This window comes from Xyrauchen texanus, chromosome 6 (assembly GCF_025860055.1).
Source record: "Xyrauchen texanus isolate HMW12.3.18 chromosome 6, RBS_HiC_50CHRs, whole genome shotgun sequence".
Classification (NCBI taxonomy): Eukaryota; Metazoa; Chordata; class Actinopteri; order Cypriniformes; family Catostomidae; genus Xyrauchen; species Xyrauchen texanus.
The window spans coordinates 15122358-15142331 of record NC_068281.1 but is presented as its reverse complement, the minus strand read 5'-3'; the positions used below and the strand labels follow the sequence as shown (position 1 = coordinate 15142331).

The 19974-nt window shown below is 35.3% G+C and overlaps 3 protein-coding genes and 1 pseudogene across 3 annotated transcripts; 3 read left to right on the top strand and 1 right to left on the bottom strand.

Moving 5' to 3' along the window:
• Window positions 1-130: 130 nt before the first annotated feature.
• On the bottom strand, window positions 131-3785 carry LOC127645117 (apolipoprotein D-like). The gene is made up of 6 exons (XM_052128643.1): window positions 3765-3785; window positions 1939-2021; window positions 1593-1647; window positions 1382-1503; window positions 670-755; window positions 131-484 (listed from the first exon to the last, which is right to left on the bottom strand). The coding sequence occupies exons 1-6, from the start codon at window positions 3783-3785 to the stop codon at window positions 249-251; spliced, it is 603 nt and encodes a 200-aa protein (XP_051984603.1). The 3' UTR covers window positions 131-248.
• Window positions 3786-4672: 887 nt separating this feature from the next.
• LOC127645116 (apolipoprotein D-like) lies at window positions 4673-5619 on the top strand (annotated as a pseudogene).
• A 5805-nt stretch (window positions 5620-11424) lies between these two features.
• On the top strand, window positions 11425-12900 carry LOC127645645 (apolipoprotein D-like). Its single transcript, XM_052129319.1, has 4 exons — window positions 11425-11544; window positions 12106-12224; window positions 12447-12535; window positions 12659-12900. The coding sequence occupies exons 1-4, from the start codon at window positions 11425-11427 to the stop codon at window positions 12898-12900; spliced, it is 570 nt and encodes a 189-aa protein (XP_051985279.1).
• A 3699-nt stretch (window positions 12901-16599) lies between these two features.
• LOC127645644 (apolipoprotein D-like) lies at window positions 16600-17697 on the top strand. The gene is made up of 4 exons (XM_052129318.1): window positions 16600-16719; window positions 17054-17172; window positions 17295-17380; window positions 17459-17697. The coding sequence occupies exons 1-4, from the start codon at window positions 16600-16602 to the stop codon at window positions 17695-17697; spliced, it is 564 nt and encodes a 187-aa protein (XP_051985278.1).
• The last annotated feature ends 2277 nt before the right edge of the window (window positions 17698-19974 follow it).

Below are 19974 nucleotides of genomic sequence, written 5' to 3'. Positions count from 1 at the left end.
TTCTTCCCCATAAAAAGATCAAATCAAAGTGAGCAGCTCAGTAGACAAATTCACATGGTTTTAGTTGGTGTGCTGTAATATATTTTGATCATGTGGAAACTTGTGCTTTTTCATTTCTGTACAAAAAAATCCTAAAAAACATTGAATAAATCCATGAGTCCATGCCCAATTTAGGAAGAAAAAATCCATACTGGATTTCAACCCAAAGCATCTCAACACTAAACTGAAGATTTTCCTCATGCTGTTATTCAAAGGCCTTTGTCACAGCCCTGCTGTCTGCTTAAGATCATCCGACTCACGTCAATGTTATTACTTGTAAAAACCTCTCTTCCATGGTCAATGGTGGCAGCAGGTAGGGATCGGGTGCGGCCTAGAATCCAAGCAAAGTCAACATGAAACAGTCTCAAGACATCAGTGCATGAATAGACCAGTGCTGAATTTTCATAGTCAGTAGACAGAATCCAGTATGGAGTGTAGGGCAAAACTGTCAATGAAAGTAGAGGGATACATCATGAGAGATTATTTAAGTGAGGTCAGTTCTTATCAGGTCAGTGCTGCTCCACAAAAGGAGATTACTTTTTAGTAAAACACAAGAATGTCACATTTGATCTATTGAAAGATGAAAGCTATATCCAATAAAGAAAATGTATTCATCAACATGATTCCTACCATAAGAGAAACTGATTTCAAGCTTTGCTGGATTTTTCTTATCTTCCACCACAGCTGTTCCTTCAATTTTTCTAAGCTCACCTTTTCTAAAACATCAGAGAACTTAAGTTAACAATAATAAGAGGTAGAGTAATAACATTTAGTTCTGATCCTCAAATTTTATTGTCTGTGTTCCCTTTTTGTTTATTGCTCATTTTGATTTCTCACTGATTCATTCAGGGGGGATTTCTGCAGATTACATCTTTACGCTGCAAATGAGCATTTTGTTTTTTCAAACAAACACCGGTTTGAAACTGGAGGATGAGAACAATTAAAACTAACATTTAGTTTTGTCTGAAATGTAAGTCATTCAAAATTATTGACTTGTTTCTTGAACTGTTGTATAAAAGATATGTTGCACTTGGAAATGTCTTGTTTGGTCAGAATATTACCAACCCTGTGATAACCTGTGGCATGAGGCCACTGATTCAGAACAACAGCACTCTTGCTCGTGTGACATTGCAATACATTAGTTAGGATCAAGAATGTAAATGCACAAAGAATCAGGAAGACCAAATGTAATCATATGTAATCCAATGAAAAGCACACATTGGTTGACCACTTATCTGAATGTTGTAGGTGTGGTTCAATAAAGCTTAATTAAAAAAATAAATAAAGTGATCCTCCAAATATCCTTGACAGACAAATAATGACTTTATGTATTGGTACTCACAGAATTTCAGAGCTCACCACATGGGCATTTCCATCCAACTTGAGAGTAAAGTTAGTCTCAATGCATCTCCCTTTCTCAAATTGTGCTGGTAGTTTGGTTATCTCAAACCATCTCCCCATAAACTGCAGTAGAATACAGAGAAGCCAACCAGTAAAGACCAAAACATAAATAAAGCTTTGACTGTGCCATATGTTGGGGAAGAACATGTTACCTTCTTTAGGTCAAAAGCAGGTTGGGTATCAGGCTCGGGGCATGGGCCTGGGTACCTGGGAATTAATGATGGGCAGAAAGAGAACACAAAAAGTGCCTTCATTTTCCTTGCAATAAAATTTACCACAGAAGAGGTCAGTAGCTGATGAAACAATAAGAGTAAGGGTGAACTTAATTTTTTTTTTAACTTTGCTCACAAAAAGAGCTGAAATGTTTCTTAAGATTCTAAAACTGCATAGGAATTAAAGCAGTATATCACATAATCCACATCTGTGGCTTCTAAGAAACAAACTATACCATTTTAAATTTTAGCCTATGCTTTTAAGACAACAGAATATAATCCTTACCTCTTAATGCCGTGTGGAATATGTAATGTTCTGTGGAGCACACAGTATTTATTTGAATCACTGTCTCTGGGATCAGGTGATCGCTGAAAAGAAGTGTCATGAAGGAGTCTTTGTGATGTCAGAGTTTATTTCCAACATGAAGCAAGTCATTAGGCTAATTGAAGTCATGAGGGGATGTTCCATTATGAATGATGTAACAAAACAATTGTATACATCTCTACAAAATGGTTTATCTTTTTTTCTTCTTCTTCACTGATCACAGAGTAGCTATTGCTTGATTCACTCAAACTTGTATTTGCCTAGTCTTAACTGTATTCCCCTGAGTCCCTTGGTGTTGCTTAGTTTAACTTATTTTTCACCTTAGATATGCAGATATTTGGGAAGTATTGTACTCTGTGGACCTCTCTGTGACATCTCTTAATATGGTTTTAGAGGATGGATTAAATTAATAATGGATAACTGTGAAAAGTCAATTTCTACAAAGCCATTGGTAACTGAAAATGAATGCTTTTGAATGTTGCTGCATCCATACCACCTAGGTATCAGTGTGTTAAAAAAAAAAAACACTGAGTGCATCTTTAAAGGGTCAGGGTAAAAATAGGACTTTTAATTAAAGGACTGCCACTCTGCGAATACTTGGCAAGAAATGATCCCGCAGGAACACCTTAGGATTCAGCCATAATAGTAATGAAAGGGAATCGCTTTGTCATGGGGTGCTACTTGGGTTGCCTACCCAGGTCCACTCTCCGTGAATTCATAATAAGTCAATCTAACATTGTGTTCCATTCAGAAGTAATCATCCCTTTGACCTATTCCCTTCAAAGACTTTACCCTCCACTGTGAGAACTTTAGAGGGCTGATAGGTGTCAGGCTACACTTATTAACTTACATTTTATGTCATTTGTATTGGAAGTTCTTTTTGGAATGGCCATACAGCATGGCAACCATGATTGTTCTCCCTTTAAAGTGCACTCTAATAAACTTTTTATTTTTTTAAGATTTACCCATTTCAGTTTTAATAACAGAATTCCATCAAATGTTATTGAGTAATCTTTAAATAAATACAATTTTAAAACTATGTTTTAAATTTTATTTAATTTAGTTTAAAAATTCAATTGGATGGAATTTTGTTATGAAATTCAAATGCATAAATCTTACAATTAGGTGGTCCCTCTAAAGACATCTTTTATACCATTTTGATCTATCCAATGAGAAGATCCTGTGGTGGACATTATGCTAAGAGAATATGTGAAGAGAATAAAAGATTTCTCTCTCTCACACTCACTCACTCTCTTATTCTCTCTCTCTTTTATAATTGATAATAGTTTTATTTCAAATTATTTAAGTTGTCTTATTTTACACCAACTGCCCACGTACTGACAACTGTATTGTAAATGCTTTTTCAAAACTTATGCAAGGGATCTGCTTATCTTCACAAAGTGTCCGCATGTGTAGCTGTATGTTTTGCATGTTGCAGGTGTTTTAGATAAGCCACCCAACACATGTCCATGTGCTTGCTGGTGGGATAGATTTAGTAAAGGACTCAACCTCATTTGTAAGACACAAACACAAAATTTGTGTTTGTGTGTGTGTGTGTGCAGGACTATGTCTAGAACGAATAAATGTAGAAACTTTTCTCTTAGAATTTAGAAAAAAAATATTAATTTATTTTTTCTTTGTTGTTTCAGATTGATATTGTTTTAGGCCAATTTATTTTGGATTTGTAGCATATATCATAACAAACGAATACATTATTAGCATTGTTTGTAACGTACTTGATTAAAATCATACTGCACTAAAATCAGGCTATAAATTGCGATTTGTACCAGTCTGCCAGGAAACAACATCTATTTTCAAGGGGTACCAGGCTGATACAATGAGTGCATCTGAGGAAGAACTAGTCGTTGAGAGTTTTGTATGAGGCTTAGAAGCAAGAATACTTGATTTCTAACTGTATATTCTGCTTTGCTATTTATGCATGGCTGTAAAATAATCTGTACTTATTACTTTCAGACAGACAGAACATCTACACACATTTCTCATATTTTGTTTCTTTGCATTCAGAACAGCCAGTCATGGGCCAACACAAATGTTGCACAATTGTTTGATCTCAATTGTGGTATCAACTATTTTAGATTTACCCAGCCCTAAAGAGTGCACATGATTATAAACATATTTTATATTAGTTCTGTTCATTTATTTATGTGTACAACTTTTTCTATTTTTAATGTGTCCTATCAGATCAATCAAAATGTTATTATCTTTGCAAAATGTATTGTAAGATCTTGTAAAGTAAGGAAAGAATTTGGCCAATAACATTCTGGTGGCACAGTCTCCATCCTGGAATGTTCTATTTACTCAACCTTCAGCATCTGTTTGAGCAGATGCCCAAATCCCCATATTTTCCCCAATCCTGTTCAAATAAGATAATGTTAGTTGAGGAGGTGTAGTTTAGTGATATAACAAATAGATGTGATGGCCTATAAATATACATTTTAGCTGGTGTTGTTTACATTAAACACAGGTTTTAGCCTTGAATCCAAACAGGTAAGATGAAGCCTAAATGGCTTTTACTTTTGCTTAATGGTTAATTCTGAAATGTCTATTTTTTTTGCCCAAAAATGTAAAACTACACATTTTCAGCATTGTAGGTAACATTATTAATTAAATTCTTGCAGAAAGATTTCTGCCTATGCTCATTAAATGTATCTCTTTTGCAGGTGAAACTGAGAGAATGCAAACTCTACAGGTTTTGTCTGTGACTCTGCTGTCTGTGCTGGCAGTCAGCGCTCATTCCATCGGATCAGGAGCATCCAGGAGTGAAACATTTTGTTTACAGGAACATATTATGATCATCTTGAACCATTAAAGCATAATTAATTAAGAAAAAAGATTAAATAAATAAAATAAATATAATAAATACAAAAGTTTCACGTTTGTGCTCTCTTAGTATGTGGGCAGATGGTACGAGGTCATGAAAATTCCATCAAAGTTCCAGTTAGGAGAGTGTTGTCAGGTTACTTATGCTCTGAGCGACGGTTTTGTGCTGGTTTGAAATAATGAGCTTCTGTAAGTCTGATTTGCATGTCAAGAGGAACAAAAATGTAAATAAAAAAGTCAATGCATTGAATGAAAATAAAGAAACAACAGTTTTGATAATATTCTGAATATTTTACAGTAAAAACATATTTTCACAATCTCTGCTGAGTTTACTTCACTATATCTGAATAACCTCACAGTCCTGATGGCACCATCAGCTTCACTGAGGGAACCGCCAAGATTGTAGATGAATCAGAGCCTGCCAAACTGGAAGTCAGCTTCTTTGAGGGCAAGTCTCACTAAGTATGGGGTTACTTTTACAGGGTTTTCTCTACTTCTTTTATCTAAGTTTCCTTTGACTTATTCATGATTTGTACTGTATGTTTCCACATTCAGATGCTCCTCCTGCCCCATACTGGGCTACCGATTATGACAACTACATGGTTTATGCCTGCCCTCGATCGCCATGTTGACTATGCCTGAATCATGAGGAGGACTCGTACGCTTCCCAAGGATACTGTCTCTGAGCTGCTAGACATTCTCAAATCTCATAGTGTCAATATCGACCTGTTCTCCGAGACTGACCAGAGACCAGAGCTGTGCAGTGGCCTTAATTTAAAACTGTATAAATATAAGCTCTAACTTCTAAAACAGATTTACAGCCAGTGCTTTGAATGCATATTTGCAATTTGTACTTTCCAACATCTGTTGAGTACAAATAAACTGAACATTTTCTTTACTGTCATGAAAGCAGCAAATGGTGATGTTGTTCCAATGCGCCAGTAAGATTTTGGGTGTGCCTATGGGGCTTTTTGTTTTTGCTTCTGTTCAGTTCTTTGTCAAGTGGCATTAAAAAAAAAAAAACAGATCTTGTTTGTCATTATTCTTAATTCAAGGTGGCTGACCATGTATTCAATTTAAGCTAATACTTTATTTTCATTAGATTTATGGGTCCCACTTTATATTAGGAGCCTTTAACTATGTTAAACTATGTACTTAAGCATTTGATACAATACAACTTATTATGTACATGTTGTTGCATTATACTTACATTTAAAGTACCAGCCTTTAATTACATTTGTACACCGTTAACCTTAACCCTAACCCTAAACCTAACCGTACCTCAACCTAAGTATCAGCAAATGTTAATATTGTAAGAATTTTGCAAAACAACATGTAGTTACACATTAAATACATTGTATTATATGTATTTGAATGTTATACATAGTATTTAAAGGCACCTACCTTAAATTGTGACTGATTTATGTATTTCAGATGTCACCTATCTTTTAATGCAGATGGTTGAATCTTGTCTATATGATATCTATAATGAGATAAAACATTTGTAAAAAAAAAAAAAAATCCTTATCCAGCAGAGTAAATTTACTGAGTCTGACTTCAACTAGTGCTATTATACCAAACAAAGACAATGGAAAATTTCTGCTTCACAAAATCGTCCTGACGTTAAAGACCTTGAAATGGGGACAACTCTTTATCTCTAACGTGTGAAGACAATACAGCACACAACATAAGATTATTCATTACAAGAGTAAGAAACAAAATAAAAGTATTAAGTAAAATTTTATATATAAAATTAATCTAAAGAAATAAGTAAAAATATGGCTGTGAGCAGCAATTAACTGGGTTCAATCGGTTTAAGCGCATGTGTAAAAAGGTATTGTTTTATTCAGCAAGCATGTAACCACCTAGATTATAGATGGACTAGACAATTTACAACCAATACAGCCAATTTACTTATGAAAAACAGTACGTGGTTTTTAAAACTTTTTAAGCTCATAGTGCCACCTATGGTCTGATCTTGTTTAGATTCATATGTCCTATGAGTTTTTGTTTAGGAATTATGGGCTTATTTGTGCACTTGACCACAGCCATTTTCTAAATGACACTGTTATAGCTACCCAAAGAATAATAATTATTATTATTGACCTACAGAGTCCAGAGAATTGTACTGCATTGGTTTTATTGAATTTGAGTGAAAAACCTAGGACTAGTTCATATTTTTATAATTATTGATAATCAGACTCCAGAGTATATTTCTTTCTTTCAAAAGTAGGTTTTTAACATTATCTGAAATATTTACCGAACGGTTTGACAGACATCAATGCTTCTTGAGGCAAAGTTGTTAAGAATGACAAGAGCTATCAGGTGATATATATTACTTGTTTTTTTCACAACTCTGCATTATATACGACCATTAACACCAACAAAAATCGTGATAGCACCACCTAGTGGCCGATTTTGTTAAAACTTTGCACAAACCTCTCAGACCAAGTCAAATATGTCCACTAAGTTTTGTTCTGATCGGTCATTGTTAACCTTGTGTAATGTGTAAGCTGCTTTAATTTGATTGGCTGATGTCGGACATATTTTTCAACATAATGTCCATATAGAAAATTATGGCAGCTGAGACAAGACACTCCTTCTTCCAATGTTTTTGCAGACCGTAGCTAGCTCGAAAGTTCAAAACCTTTTTGATAACTTTTGATATTGAGACTCCAATCGTTTGCCACTGGTTTGGTCCCGATCGGATGAAAAATCTAGGACTAGTTCACAAAAGTAGGTTTTATGAAAAATCCAAGATGTCGGAACATTTTTATAGTTTAGCGTTTTGATTGCTGTTGCGCCCCCTATTGACCGATTTGGCCGTGTCTGGGTTTCTGAGTAGTGAGCAATACTACTACCATCTGACCAAGTTTTAAGTCTCTATACGGTTTGCTCTGCCCGATCAGTTTTATGGCGGAATAATAATAATAATAATAATTATAATAATATATTTTTTTAACAATTACAACAGGGTTTCAGCACTAAGCGCTTGAACCCCTAAATATAAAGAATTAAAGAAACCAATGAAGTACAACACAGATGTGTTTGTTCTCTTGAAGCTGCACACATACTCAGATTGCCATTAAGAACTCAGATTAGATCTTAAGATTATTCATTTCAAATGATTTTTCAAAGCTTATGCAATGGATCTGTTTATCTTAACATTATGTCCGTATCCTCACGTGAGGCCAAATGTTTTGCATGTTGCAGGTGTTTTTGATAAGCCACCTAACACACTAACCGGGGGCGTCCATGTACTTGCTGGGGTGCTTCGAATATAGAACAGGATTCACGTGTGACTCGACCTCCTGTTGAGGAACCAAAGACTCATGTTTTCATGGCATACCCCTTTCATAAGCAACAAATAAACAGAAAAATGTGCACATGTTTATCATGTCTTAAAAAGAAATCTTAAACAGAACAAAACATTTTTATATAACATCCTGTATTTATGTAACATTCTTAGGAGAATCAAAAGTCAAGGAGAATAACAAAAAAGAGGAATATATTTGGATAAACCTAGACACTTGAAATCAACTAAATTGAGAAACCTGGACAAGAAGGGCTATTGCCAGTAACCAAGTGACTTTTATAACACTGAAAGCTCTGCAGAGCTCTTTGACCTAAGTGAAAGTAACTGTCTTAAGAAAAATATGGTCTTGTATGCAGAATATGAAGCCGATGATGACAATGATGTGATGATCATGCTTCATAAAATAAGGACAATTGTAGTTACCAGTGGTCAACAGATCACTGACCAATGACAATGATCTATTATTTTATTCAGTATCAATTTTATACATATTGAACAAATATAAATTGATCATGGGTCGGCATAATAATGTTTATGTAATGCAACTGAATGCCAAAAGAATAGTTCCACCAAAAACGACAATTCTCTCATGATTTACTCACCCTCCTGGTATCCCAGATGTGTATGACTTTCTTTCTTCTGCAGAACACAAATTAAGATATTTAGAAGAATATTTCAGCTCTATAGGTCCTTACAATGGAAGTGAATAGGTGACAAAATTTTGAAGCTCCAAAATCCACAAGGGAGCATAAAAGTAATCCATATGACTCCAGTGGTTAAATCCGTGTGTTCAGACACGATATGATAGGTGTGGGTGAGAAAAAGATCAATATTTAAGTCATTTTTTATCATACATTTTCCTCCCTGCCCAGAAGGAGGCGATATACATGAAGAATGTGAATCACCAAAAACAGAAGGAGAATATGAAAGTGAAGTGGACAATGACTGAGCAGGAAGGAGAATTTATAGTAAAAAAAAGGACTTAAATATTCATGTTTCTCGTCCCTATCATATCACTTCTGAAGATATGTATTTAGCCACCAGATTCGTCTGGAATACTTTTATGCAGGGGCGAAAATTTCATCAAAATGTTGGGGGGGACAATAAACATAACAATTCTCAAGAGCAATTTTTGAAGGGGACATCAAGGTTTTTTTTTGTTGTTGCCCCGTTTACATTTGTATTATTTTATTTCTTAAACAATTATTTTATATATATATTATATATTTTATTATACACTCACCTAAAGGATTATTAGGAATACCATACTAATACTGTGTTTGACCCCCTTTCGCCTTCAGAACTGCCTTAATTCTACGTGGCATTGATTCAACAAGGTGCTGAAAGCATTCTTTAGAAATGTTGGCCCATATTGATAGGATAGCATCTTGCAGTTGATGGAGATTTGTGGGATGCACATCAAGGGCACGAAGCTCCCGTTCCACCACATCCCAAAGATGCTCTATTGGGTTGAGATCTGGTGACTGTGGGGGCCATTTTTGTACAGTGAACTCATTGTCATGTTCAAGAAACCAATTTGAAATGATTCGAGCTTTGTGACATGGCGCATTATCCTGCTGGAAGTAGCCATCAGAGGATGGGTACATGGTGGCCATAAAGGGATGGACATGGTCAGAAACAATGCTCAGGTAGGCCGTGGCATTTAAACAATGCCCAGTTGGCACTAAGGGGCCTAAAGTGTGCCAAGAAAACATCCCCCACACCATTACACCACCACCAGCAGCCTGCACAGTGGTAACAAGGCATGATGGATCCATGTTCTCATTCTGTTTACGCCAAATTCTGACTCTACCATCTGAATGTCTCAACAGAAATCGAGACTCATCAGACCATCAGGAGATGAGTGGTACCCGGTGGGGTGTTCTGCTGTTGTAGCCCATCCGCCTCAAGGTTGTGCGTGTAGTGGCTTCACAAATGCTTTGCTGCATACCTCGGTTGTAACGAGTGGTTATTTCAGGCAAAGTTGCTCTTCTATCAGCTTGAATCAGTCAGCCCATTCTCCTCTGACCTCTAGCATCAACAAGGCATTTTCGCCCACAGGACTGCCGCATACTGGATGTTTTTCCCTTTTCGCACCATTCTTTGTAAACCCTAGAAATGGTTGTGCGTGAAAATCCCAGTAACTGAGCAGATTGTGAAATACTCAGACCGGCCCGTCTGGCACCAACAACCATGCCACGCTCAAAATTGCTTAAATCACCTTTCTTTCCCATTCTGACATTCAGTTTGGAGTTCAGGAGATTGTCTTGACCAGGACCACACCCCTAAATGCATTGAAGCAATTGCCATGTGATTGGTTGATTAGATAATTGCATTAATGAGAAATTGAACAGGTGTTCCTAATAATCCTTTAGGTGAGTGTATATCATTATATTATTTACAATACACATATTTTAATGATATTTTAGGGGGGGACAACCCTCAGATGGGGGGTCCTGACCCCAGCCCCGACCCCCGCGATTTCCGCGTATGCTTTTATGTTGCCCTTATGTGGATTTTGGAGCTTTACATTTTTGGCACCCATTCACATGCATTGCATAGACCTACAGAGCTGAAATATTCTACTTAAAATCTTTGTTTGTGTTCAGCAGATGAAAGAAAAACATACACATCTTTGAATTAATTAAATTATCATTTTCATTTTTGGGTGAAATATGCCTTTAATAAATAGTGTGCACAGTCAAGAACTATTGCGCAAAGGGTACTTTGGTGTCAATCGAAAATTGAAAACAAGTAGGCCTGTGCATGTAACATTAACTAATAAGCCCAGGTAGTAGAAGCAAGAACTAAGTCATGAACATTAATTAATTCTGATTGACTTACCCTAACTATAAACAGGCATATATTTGAAGGTATTGCATAAAAAGTGACATCATTATCCTTATTATTGAATATGCTGGTCATCTCGAGATCTAAAACTGTGTCACTGCATGGAAGGGTCCGCCTAGGTGTATTTGTATGACCTTTGATTTGCCCTCTATTTGAACAGATGCCAAGAGACCCAACTTTCCTAAATTATGTTTTGTAAGGGGGGTGGGATTTCATAATTCACCAAAAAAAGAACTCATGGCCTATATATATCTTTTTCACTGTTCTTTGCCTCAAACACAAGTTTAACAGGTAAGGTGAAGATCCTTTTTCTATTACCTTAGGACAAATCATATAATGTATAATATAAATGTACTGTATGATGCAAAAAATAGTTTCAGCTAATTTACAGCAAAACTGCTCTTTTTGCTTTTTATGTCTCATCAGGTGAAATTGAGAGAATGCAAACTCTACAGGTTCTGTCTCTGACTCTGCTGTCTGTGCTGGCAGTCAGCGCTCAGTCTATCGGATCAGGAACATGCCCACAACCTCCTGTTCAACAAAACTTTGATCCTACTAGGGTAAAAAAAATAAAAAATAATAAAATAATATTATATATATATATATATATATATATATATATATATATATATATATATATATATATATATATATATATATATATATATATATATTTATTTATTTTTTTTTTACTAATTATTTGGTTTTTAATATTTGGGACATACAGTAAACATAAACCATTTTAGCATAATGAATTTAGGAAAGAAGGACAAATAAATGATAATTCCACAAAAAAGAGGAAACATTCCTCCAGATTTTTGTTCATTTGAAGCATATTGGCCTTAACACAGCCTCAAAATTACTTTTTTTTATTTTCATGTTAGTCCATACTGCATTAAAAAATGTTAACAAAAAACATTTTTGATTAAAAAAAATATATTAGTATATATTAGAAATTAACATTAATTAAGATTAATAAATGCTGTAAAAGTATTGCTCATTGTTAGTTCATGTTAACTAATGTTATTAACTAATGCAATCAATTGGAACCTTATTATAAAGTAATTTTACAGAAATTACATAATTACTACATAATTTTACATTGTTTTGTCCTTTCATAGTATATGGGCAGATGGTATGAGATCATGAAGGTTCCAGCCCCATTCCAGTTAGGAGAGTGTTGCCAGGCAACTTATGCTCTGAGCGACGGTATTGTGCTGGTTCGAAATGAGGAGCTTCTGTAAGTACTGGTGGCTGGAATATTGGACACAAATACTTAATTAAATAAAAAAAAGTATAGAAATAAAATATGGATTTGCTTACATTCACAACAATATTATCCATTAAAAAAATTATATATATATATATATATATATATATATATATATATATATATATATATATATATATATATTAAACTCTTTGACTTTGACTAATTCCTTGTGCTTCACTACCCGAACAGTGCTAATGGAACTATCAACTTCATTGAGGGAACCGCCAAGATCGTAGATGAATCAGAGCCTGCCAAACTAGAGGTCAACTTCTTTGAAAGTAAGTCTAAACAAAGTACATTAAATTACTTTTATGAGGGCCAAAGTTTCTCTTAATTTTACAGCACTTTGGAAACGATTTTATTTGAATTTTTCATGATTACTGCTGTGTGTCCACTCTTAGATGCCCCTGGTGCCCCCTATTGGGTGCTGGCTACCGATTATGACAACTACACTCTGGTTTATGCCTGCTCTGATGTCCTTGGTCTCGTCCATGCTGAATTTGCCTGGATCATGAGCAGGACTCATACACTTCCTAAGGAGACAATCTCTGAGTTGATATACATTCTCAAATCTAATGGTGTTAATGTTCACAAGCTCACTGAGACTGACCAGAGACCAGAGCTGTGCAACCGCATGCCTTAATGCAGCTAGCTGCCTTGTATAATGATGAACCATTGGAGATGTGGTTTAATTATTTATAAAATACTAAATGAATGTAATAAGCTTCTGGGTGTGCCTCTGTGGCTTTGTTTTGTTTTTGCTTCTGTTGAGTCCTTCTCTTTGTCAATTAATATGAGAATGTTAATAAACAGAACTTATGATCAAATTTATGCATTTCTGTTAAATGTTGTCTACATATTATCTGCAGTATGCTGTAGTTAAATGAAGGCTTTGAACAGTGGAAAGGTTTTACAAACTGAGCTAATGTTGCACACAGTAACTTTTTGTTTGTGTCATCTTGGACTTACACTGACATCATATGGTGTGGATGCGGCATCATTCAAACACGTTTTTAGTTCAAGATTCCATTGTAGAAATTCACTATATACAGTCAGCCAGCATTAATTAAATCCGAGCAGTTTTCAACATGTGATCCTAACATGGTAGCCCCCATGAGGGGGGACCCTCTCCATGCAGAATAAAACATCTTATATAAGGTAACTGATAAAACTGGTATATTAATCTAATGTGAGTGCTCGTGATTTAATACATATATTTTAAAGTTAAAATGTATTTCTTAAGAAGTAAACCTTTTTATTTATTTTTTTTTTTAAAAAAAAAAAATACCAAGTGCACCTTTAAGGGCTGCTTTTTCCATTATATCCAGATATGTAAGCGCAGCGTAGGTCTAGCGGGAAGACTAGCAGCTGTTCATCATCACACCATTAGCTGGGTAATTCCTAGCCAATCGCATGTAAGCCATTGCTTTATAATTCTGCTCACAATATCACATTGCTGTTTCAGTGTGCTAACACGGCAACCTCCAGCACCACCAGTTGAGCCCTGTCCCGCACGAGGGTAGGCTCCTCGCCCCTGGCTCCTCTCTCCGGCAGGATATGACGGTTCCGAGTACAACTCCCTCGGACCGCCAGACAGGGCCTACGCCAAAGAGAGACATTACTTTCTGTTTTACATTCAACAAATAAATGGCATCTTAAACCTCACTCAAGCCTGCGTGTCTTCCCAATAGAAATATTGACACACTATGAAACAGCTAATGAGAGTGTTTTTTTTTTATTCCCTTTTCTGCCAATTTGGAATGCCCAATTCCCACTACTTAGTAGGTCCTTTTGATCCACTACCAAGTACTTTTAGGCCAGTATCGCTGATATAGATACCAATCAATTGAATTTTTACGAATTCTTTGGATAAAATTATAGGCCTAAGCAGAAAATTCTTAGGCTGGTTTGTTAACCTTTTAAAATATAGTAAGTATAAGCAACATAAAACCACAAAATTAATCATAGCTATTATTATATGGTTACAATTACTAAAACCAAGTTACAATATGGATACTACAGTAATGCTGTAGTAAAAATATGGTTAATTGTATCAAAACCTTGGTTACTGCCAAATAAAACTTGGTTACAGTCGTGGTTACTAATACAATATTGCTACAGTAAATTCATGGGTAGTTTTCATAAGGGTATCATTAATTAACGAGGAATATATCATTTTCAATGTTTTAACAACTCTGAATTTAAATAAGCCTGTAAAAATGGTCACACAAGCCCATTATAATACATGTCACGTCTAGGTTTTATCATTACTTATTGTGAATAACTCCAGATGCAGTTTTTCTGTCATTACCTCAGGAAAACACGGCTCACTCTTTGAACGAGCGCTGTGACTGAAAGCGTGAGAGGTGTCTGTGACTGCTGCTGTATTTGATCATTTCTGTGTCAACATGAGCGGAAGAAAAAATTGTTCCGGTGCCATTCAACAATTCGCTCATATAATTATTATTTTCCAATTCGACACTTATGAGATTCATTAATATTCATGTTATCTAAATAATAAGATCACTAGTTTAAAAAAAATCTCAACTACTCATGCTACTCTCCGCGATCCACACAAAATTCACCACCAGTCCCATTGAGAGGGAGAACCACTAATCACGACCACAGGTTATGTGACTCTACCCTCCCTAGCAACGGGGCCAATTTGGTTGCTTAAGAGACCTGGCTAGACAGCGAATGAGAATGTTAAATAATTAAGAGTCATTCATCATCATGCTTCAGAATGAAAAGAGTAAAATGTATTGTAATGGTGTTGAAATAATGGCTTTCTTCTTGGTGGCATTGAATTAGCAATCCTCTGGTTACCAGCCCTGAGCCTTAAAATGTAGCGACTTGTGACTGCATTTTTTGCATCAATGTTGAGGGAAAATGCCTCTAGAGAGACCTCTAGTGGTGTATTAGAGAAATGCAGCCTGTCGAATTTCTTCATTGGCGTGAGGCTCTACAAACACAATTTACCTTGGAGTCAAAAAGGTTAAGAACCACTCATCTAAAAGAGAACGCTTGTTGCTATGTTGAGTGTTGGTTAAATGAAACGTGCCAAGGCAAATTAATGTATGTTAATGAAGAAAGAGGTCCTGTTACCAAGGACCAAAACTGTTGCTGTTGTCTTCATTTTATTGGGCTGGTTGTTGAACCACTATATGATGTAGATCTACTGTGTTTAAACCGACAATATGTAGTAGATCAAAGGTGGAATCCACTTGTATTTACATCATAATTGCAACACTAACATCAACATTATTTCAGAAAGTCTTTGCAATGGCACAAATCAAATCATATGGCAGGATATTTAGTAAGTAATTAACCAAGTAACTATTTTTATATAAATGAGAGAATATCCTCTGTATGGGTGCTTAAGTAACACTATATAATAATAATTTTTTTAAAGACTATATTCTCAAGAATTCTTAATGTAATAATGTTTTGGACTCAACAGCAAGGGTGGGGCATATTGGACACATGGAAAAAAGTTTTCTGTAATGCAAAATGCAAAAATGTGTTTTCATGTAATGTTCCATTACATAGCCTTTAATGTAATGTTTTAGGACTGCAACAGTCAGTCAGTTTATTAGGATGTATCAGGATGTTTTATATAATTTTTCTGTCATTCATTTCATTTATTCTGTAACATTCAGCAAGATTGTAAATATTCAGCAATGTAGGCTTACTATAGGCTATGTATCTGTTTGAAAAGAAATTTGTGCAGCATCACTGAAAGCAAATGAGACCCTCTATAATACATAGCAAATATATTTAGCCTATTTTTAAGATTTACACATTTCAATTTCATTGTAAAATCCCATTGAATTTAATTGTTTAATTTTTAACTAAATTACCTGAATAAAAATGTAAATATTTTGTTTGTTATTGAATTTTTTTAAAGATTGCTCAATTCAGTGTGATGTAATCATCTAAAATTCACCTTGAGTGAAATTGCGTTTCTTTTCTTTATCGGTGTAAATGAAAGGGTCAGCCTAGGTGTGTTTATATAACCTTTGTTATGACACAAGCCCCCTGTATGAACAGATGCCAGAAGCCCCAAATTTCCCCAATCCTGTTTTGTTGACATCATCTAATTATAGTCAAGGGGTGGGGTTTACAAGCGTACTTCATTAAAAGAGAAGTCATTGCACTTATACATGTATATTTATACATCCATCTCTAGCATTCACACCTCACATTTAACACAAGTCCAAAAAGGTAAGACATGGATGTATTTTTCTATTGCTTTTGCACCGGAATTTAATGTGACAAATAGTTTCAAATAAAACTATTGCTATTTTTGCTCTGGATTTTTTCTTAAGGTGAAACAGAAAGAATGCAGTCTCTACATGTTCTGTCTCTGACTCTGCTGTCTGTGCTGGCAGTCAATGCGCTGTCCTTCCGGGCAGGAGGATGTCTTAAGCCTGCTGTTCAGGCCAACTTTGATCCTACTAGGGTTAATATAAGATCTTTAGGAAACATTTTAGAACTTTATTACATTTTATTATAACCACTTGTTCTTAACATGCACCTTTCACTAATTCATTAAACAGACCATTGCATTTATTCTGGCCTTAATCTCAAGGGTTCCGTTTGACAAAAGTGCTTAACTATTCAGAATATCAAATTATTACTACCAAACCAAGATGTCAGAAAAGCAGGATAGTATAGCTCTAGCTGTAGATAACTCTAGTTTTAAACAATTTCACATTTTAGTTTAAAATGAAATGTAATCTTTATTACTGAAATTTAGCTGAGGTGTCATTTCACACCGTTTTGTTCTTTCACAGTATGTGGGCAGATGGTATGAGATCCAGAAGCTTCCTGCACCCTACCAGTTAGGAGAGTGCACTCAGGCTACTTACACACTGAGCGACGGCATTGTCCTGGTCCTCAATGAGGAACTTCTGTAAGATCTGGTGACTTCATAAGTGATCAATATACCTTTTATTTATTATTTATTTATTTTTTTTAAAGAAGGTTACCAAATCAATTTTACCAAATACCAAATCAATTTTGATCCCTCCAAAGGGCTGATGGTACAATCAACTCTATTGAGGGCACAGCCCAGATCGTAGATGCATCTGAGCCTGCCAAGCTGGAGGTTCTCTTTCCAGGTCTTAAACAATACATCGTGTTTTTGCTGGATTTTAAAATGGCCTAATTTGGCTAATTTTGCATGTGCTTCATTTCAGGATCTCCTCCTGCCCCTTACTGGGTGCTTGCAACCGATTACGACAACTATAGCTTGGTTTATGGTTGTGCCGATTTCGGTGTCTTCCATTTGGACTTTGCCTGGATCCTGAGCAGGTCCCGCACACTTCCCAAAGAGACCATTTCTGAACTTCAAGGCATCCTCAAGTCCAGCGGTGTCAACGTTGAAAAGCTCACCGTGACTGACCAGAGACCAGAGCTATGCAGCGGCATGCCTTGATGGAGCTGCTATGGTCTGGGGTTGTGTTGTAGTCTCATGTATAATAATTACAAAATGAAATAAGAAATACATTGTCTTGGACAATTGTTTCAACCTGCCATCTGTGACATGAGAATGCAAATGTTAATAAAACTGCAGAGGAAATATAGGCCTAATGGTAATTATTGTACTGTTTACTTATTTTTTGTGACTGGCCATTAATTAATATGGGTGCATTCCAATTTCCAATGTTCTTTTTATTTCAGAGTCAAATGTGGATGTACTGTTAAGTACACCAGGGTATGGATGACCCTATAAACTCTAAGACTGATCAAATATCTATATGAAGAAGTAACTTCAATATACAGTATACCTAAATTGTTGTTAATGTTGTAGTTTGTTATATACATAAATAAACATCAGTTACCCAGCACGTTTAATACTTGCACAGATAAATACATTTTCTGGTGACATAAATCAATAACAACACACATTGCATGCCTTTCTTCAGATCATGGTAATACAAATTATGAACAAATGAGCACAGTGAAAAGTGAAATATACCTCACACAAAAAATGTGATATTGTGAAATGTGAAACTTTTTAATGTTATTAACAACCCACTGATTGGTAAAATTGAACTGAAAATTGCCACCCTTAATTAATTATTTATTTATTTAGTGGCACCAATTGTATTATTTTAAATTCAGAGTTCATAGGACTGGCTTTGTTGCTCACAAATTAGAAAAATTAAATCAGATTTAGTCCAATTAGTTCATATAGTCTAAGTAGGCTAATAATTGCATGTTCTTTGGGGAGGGGTGCACAGGTCATAGGTCATATATGTCTGAGGTCACTTTAACACTGACTTAAGTTTATTCATCTGTACAATTTCCAATTTGTTAAAGCCAACTAATCCCTTATGCTTTACCTCCAATCCGTCAGACTTTGCTAAAGGAATCTGTATACAGAGTGGTTTTGGGGTTAAACCCCACGTTATCCCTTTTCCTCACTGTGACTATAATACAGTGCACAAACAATTCGGGCAGAAATCCCTCTTAAATGAGCGGTTTTCATGCCTTAATACTCTAGTCTATCAATGTCTAAGCACTTTGTAAGTGATTTCTGCTCTTTTTGGTTGATATGAAACAACATGCAAAATGTTTGACTAATTATGGATCACAACAAACACTGTAAAATCCAAACATGTTTTCTTTTTTTAAATTATGTTTTGTGAAGTGGTAAATTAATTTAGTTAAGTGCACCAAATGTTGATTAATAGCAGTCAACACTATGAGAAATCTACCAGCATTTTGAGTAGATTCAACCTTTTTGAATTTTTAAAACTATATTTTTAAAGATACAGACATATATCATTCATATATATATATATAAATTTCAGATTTTTTGAGAATGAAGATTTAATTTATGTCTTTACAAAATCCAATTCTTTTGCTGAAATGTGACTTTCAAAAGAATTTTATCAATAAGACAAAATGTAAAGAACTGTCTAAAAATATTTTTCTTGTACAGAAAAACGTTTGGAGTGCATTTACTTACAAAAAGTCAGGGAACAATTTCCAAGCAGAAATTGCGGCTAATTTAACAAACCACATTATTTAAGTAAAGGTCACACACAATTTTAGTGGCTGTAATTAAAGTTTACTCTCAAGTATACACACAATACATTTTACTCACTCTTTAGGGCTTTTCACGCTTGAAATCGTTTACCCGGTTATTCTAAACCCCGGGTAAACAGAATCTTGGATTATCATGTTTCATGTTTCACACTGTTCATACTTTACCCTGGATCAGTAATTAATCTTGGGCATTCAAGTTGCGATGTTTCACACTGTACATTCATAAACCATGGGTTAATGTTCTTATTTGCATATTTCCGATCTCAATAAAAATGATTGGATGAATACAGCTCGCGACGGACATTCAAACATTCTGTATACCTTTGGCACCATAACACGTGGTTAAATCATGGTAGATATCGCGTTTGCCATTCGACTTTACCGGTGTTGTGCCGAAATCTGACTGCCCGCTACCTGATTAGCCCTTATCCCAAAGCCCATCCCTACACCCATCCCTAACCCTAAGCGTAGGATACTGATACACCTAACCCTAATCATAAGGATACTAGGGAGTCAAAATTTGGCACTACACCGGATTCCCTCAGACGGAGAATGTAAACAGCGCGTGAAAGTTTAAATGACGGTACAAAGCGCATGAATATTTAATTAAGTAAGTATTGAGTCTTTTTTTATTGGTTATCTGTTGCTAAACAACTTT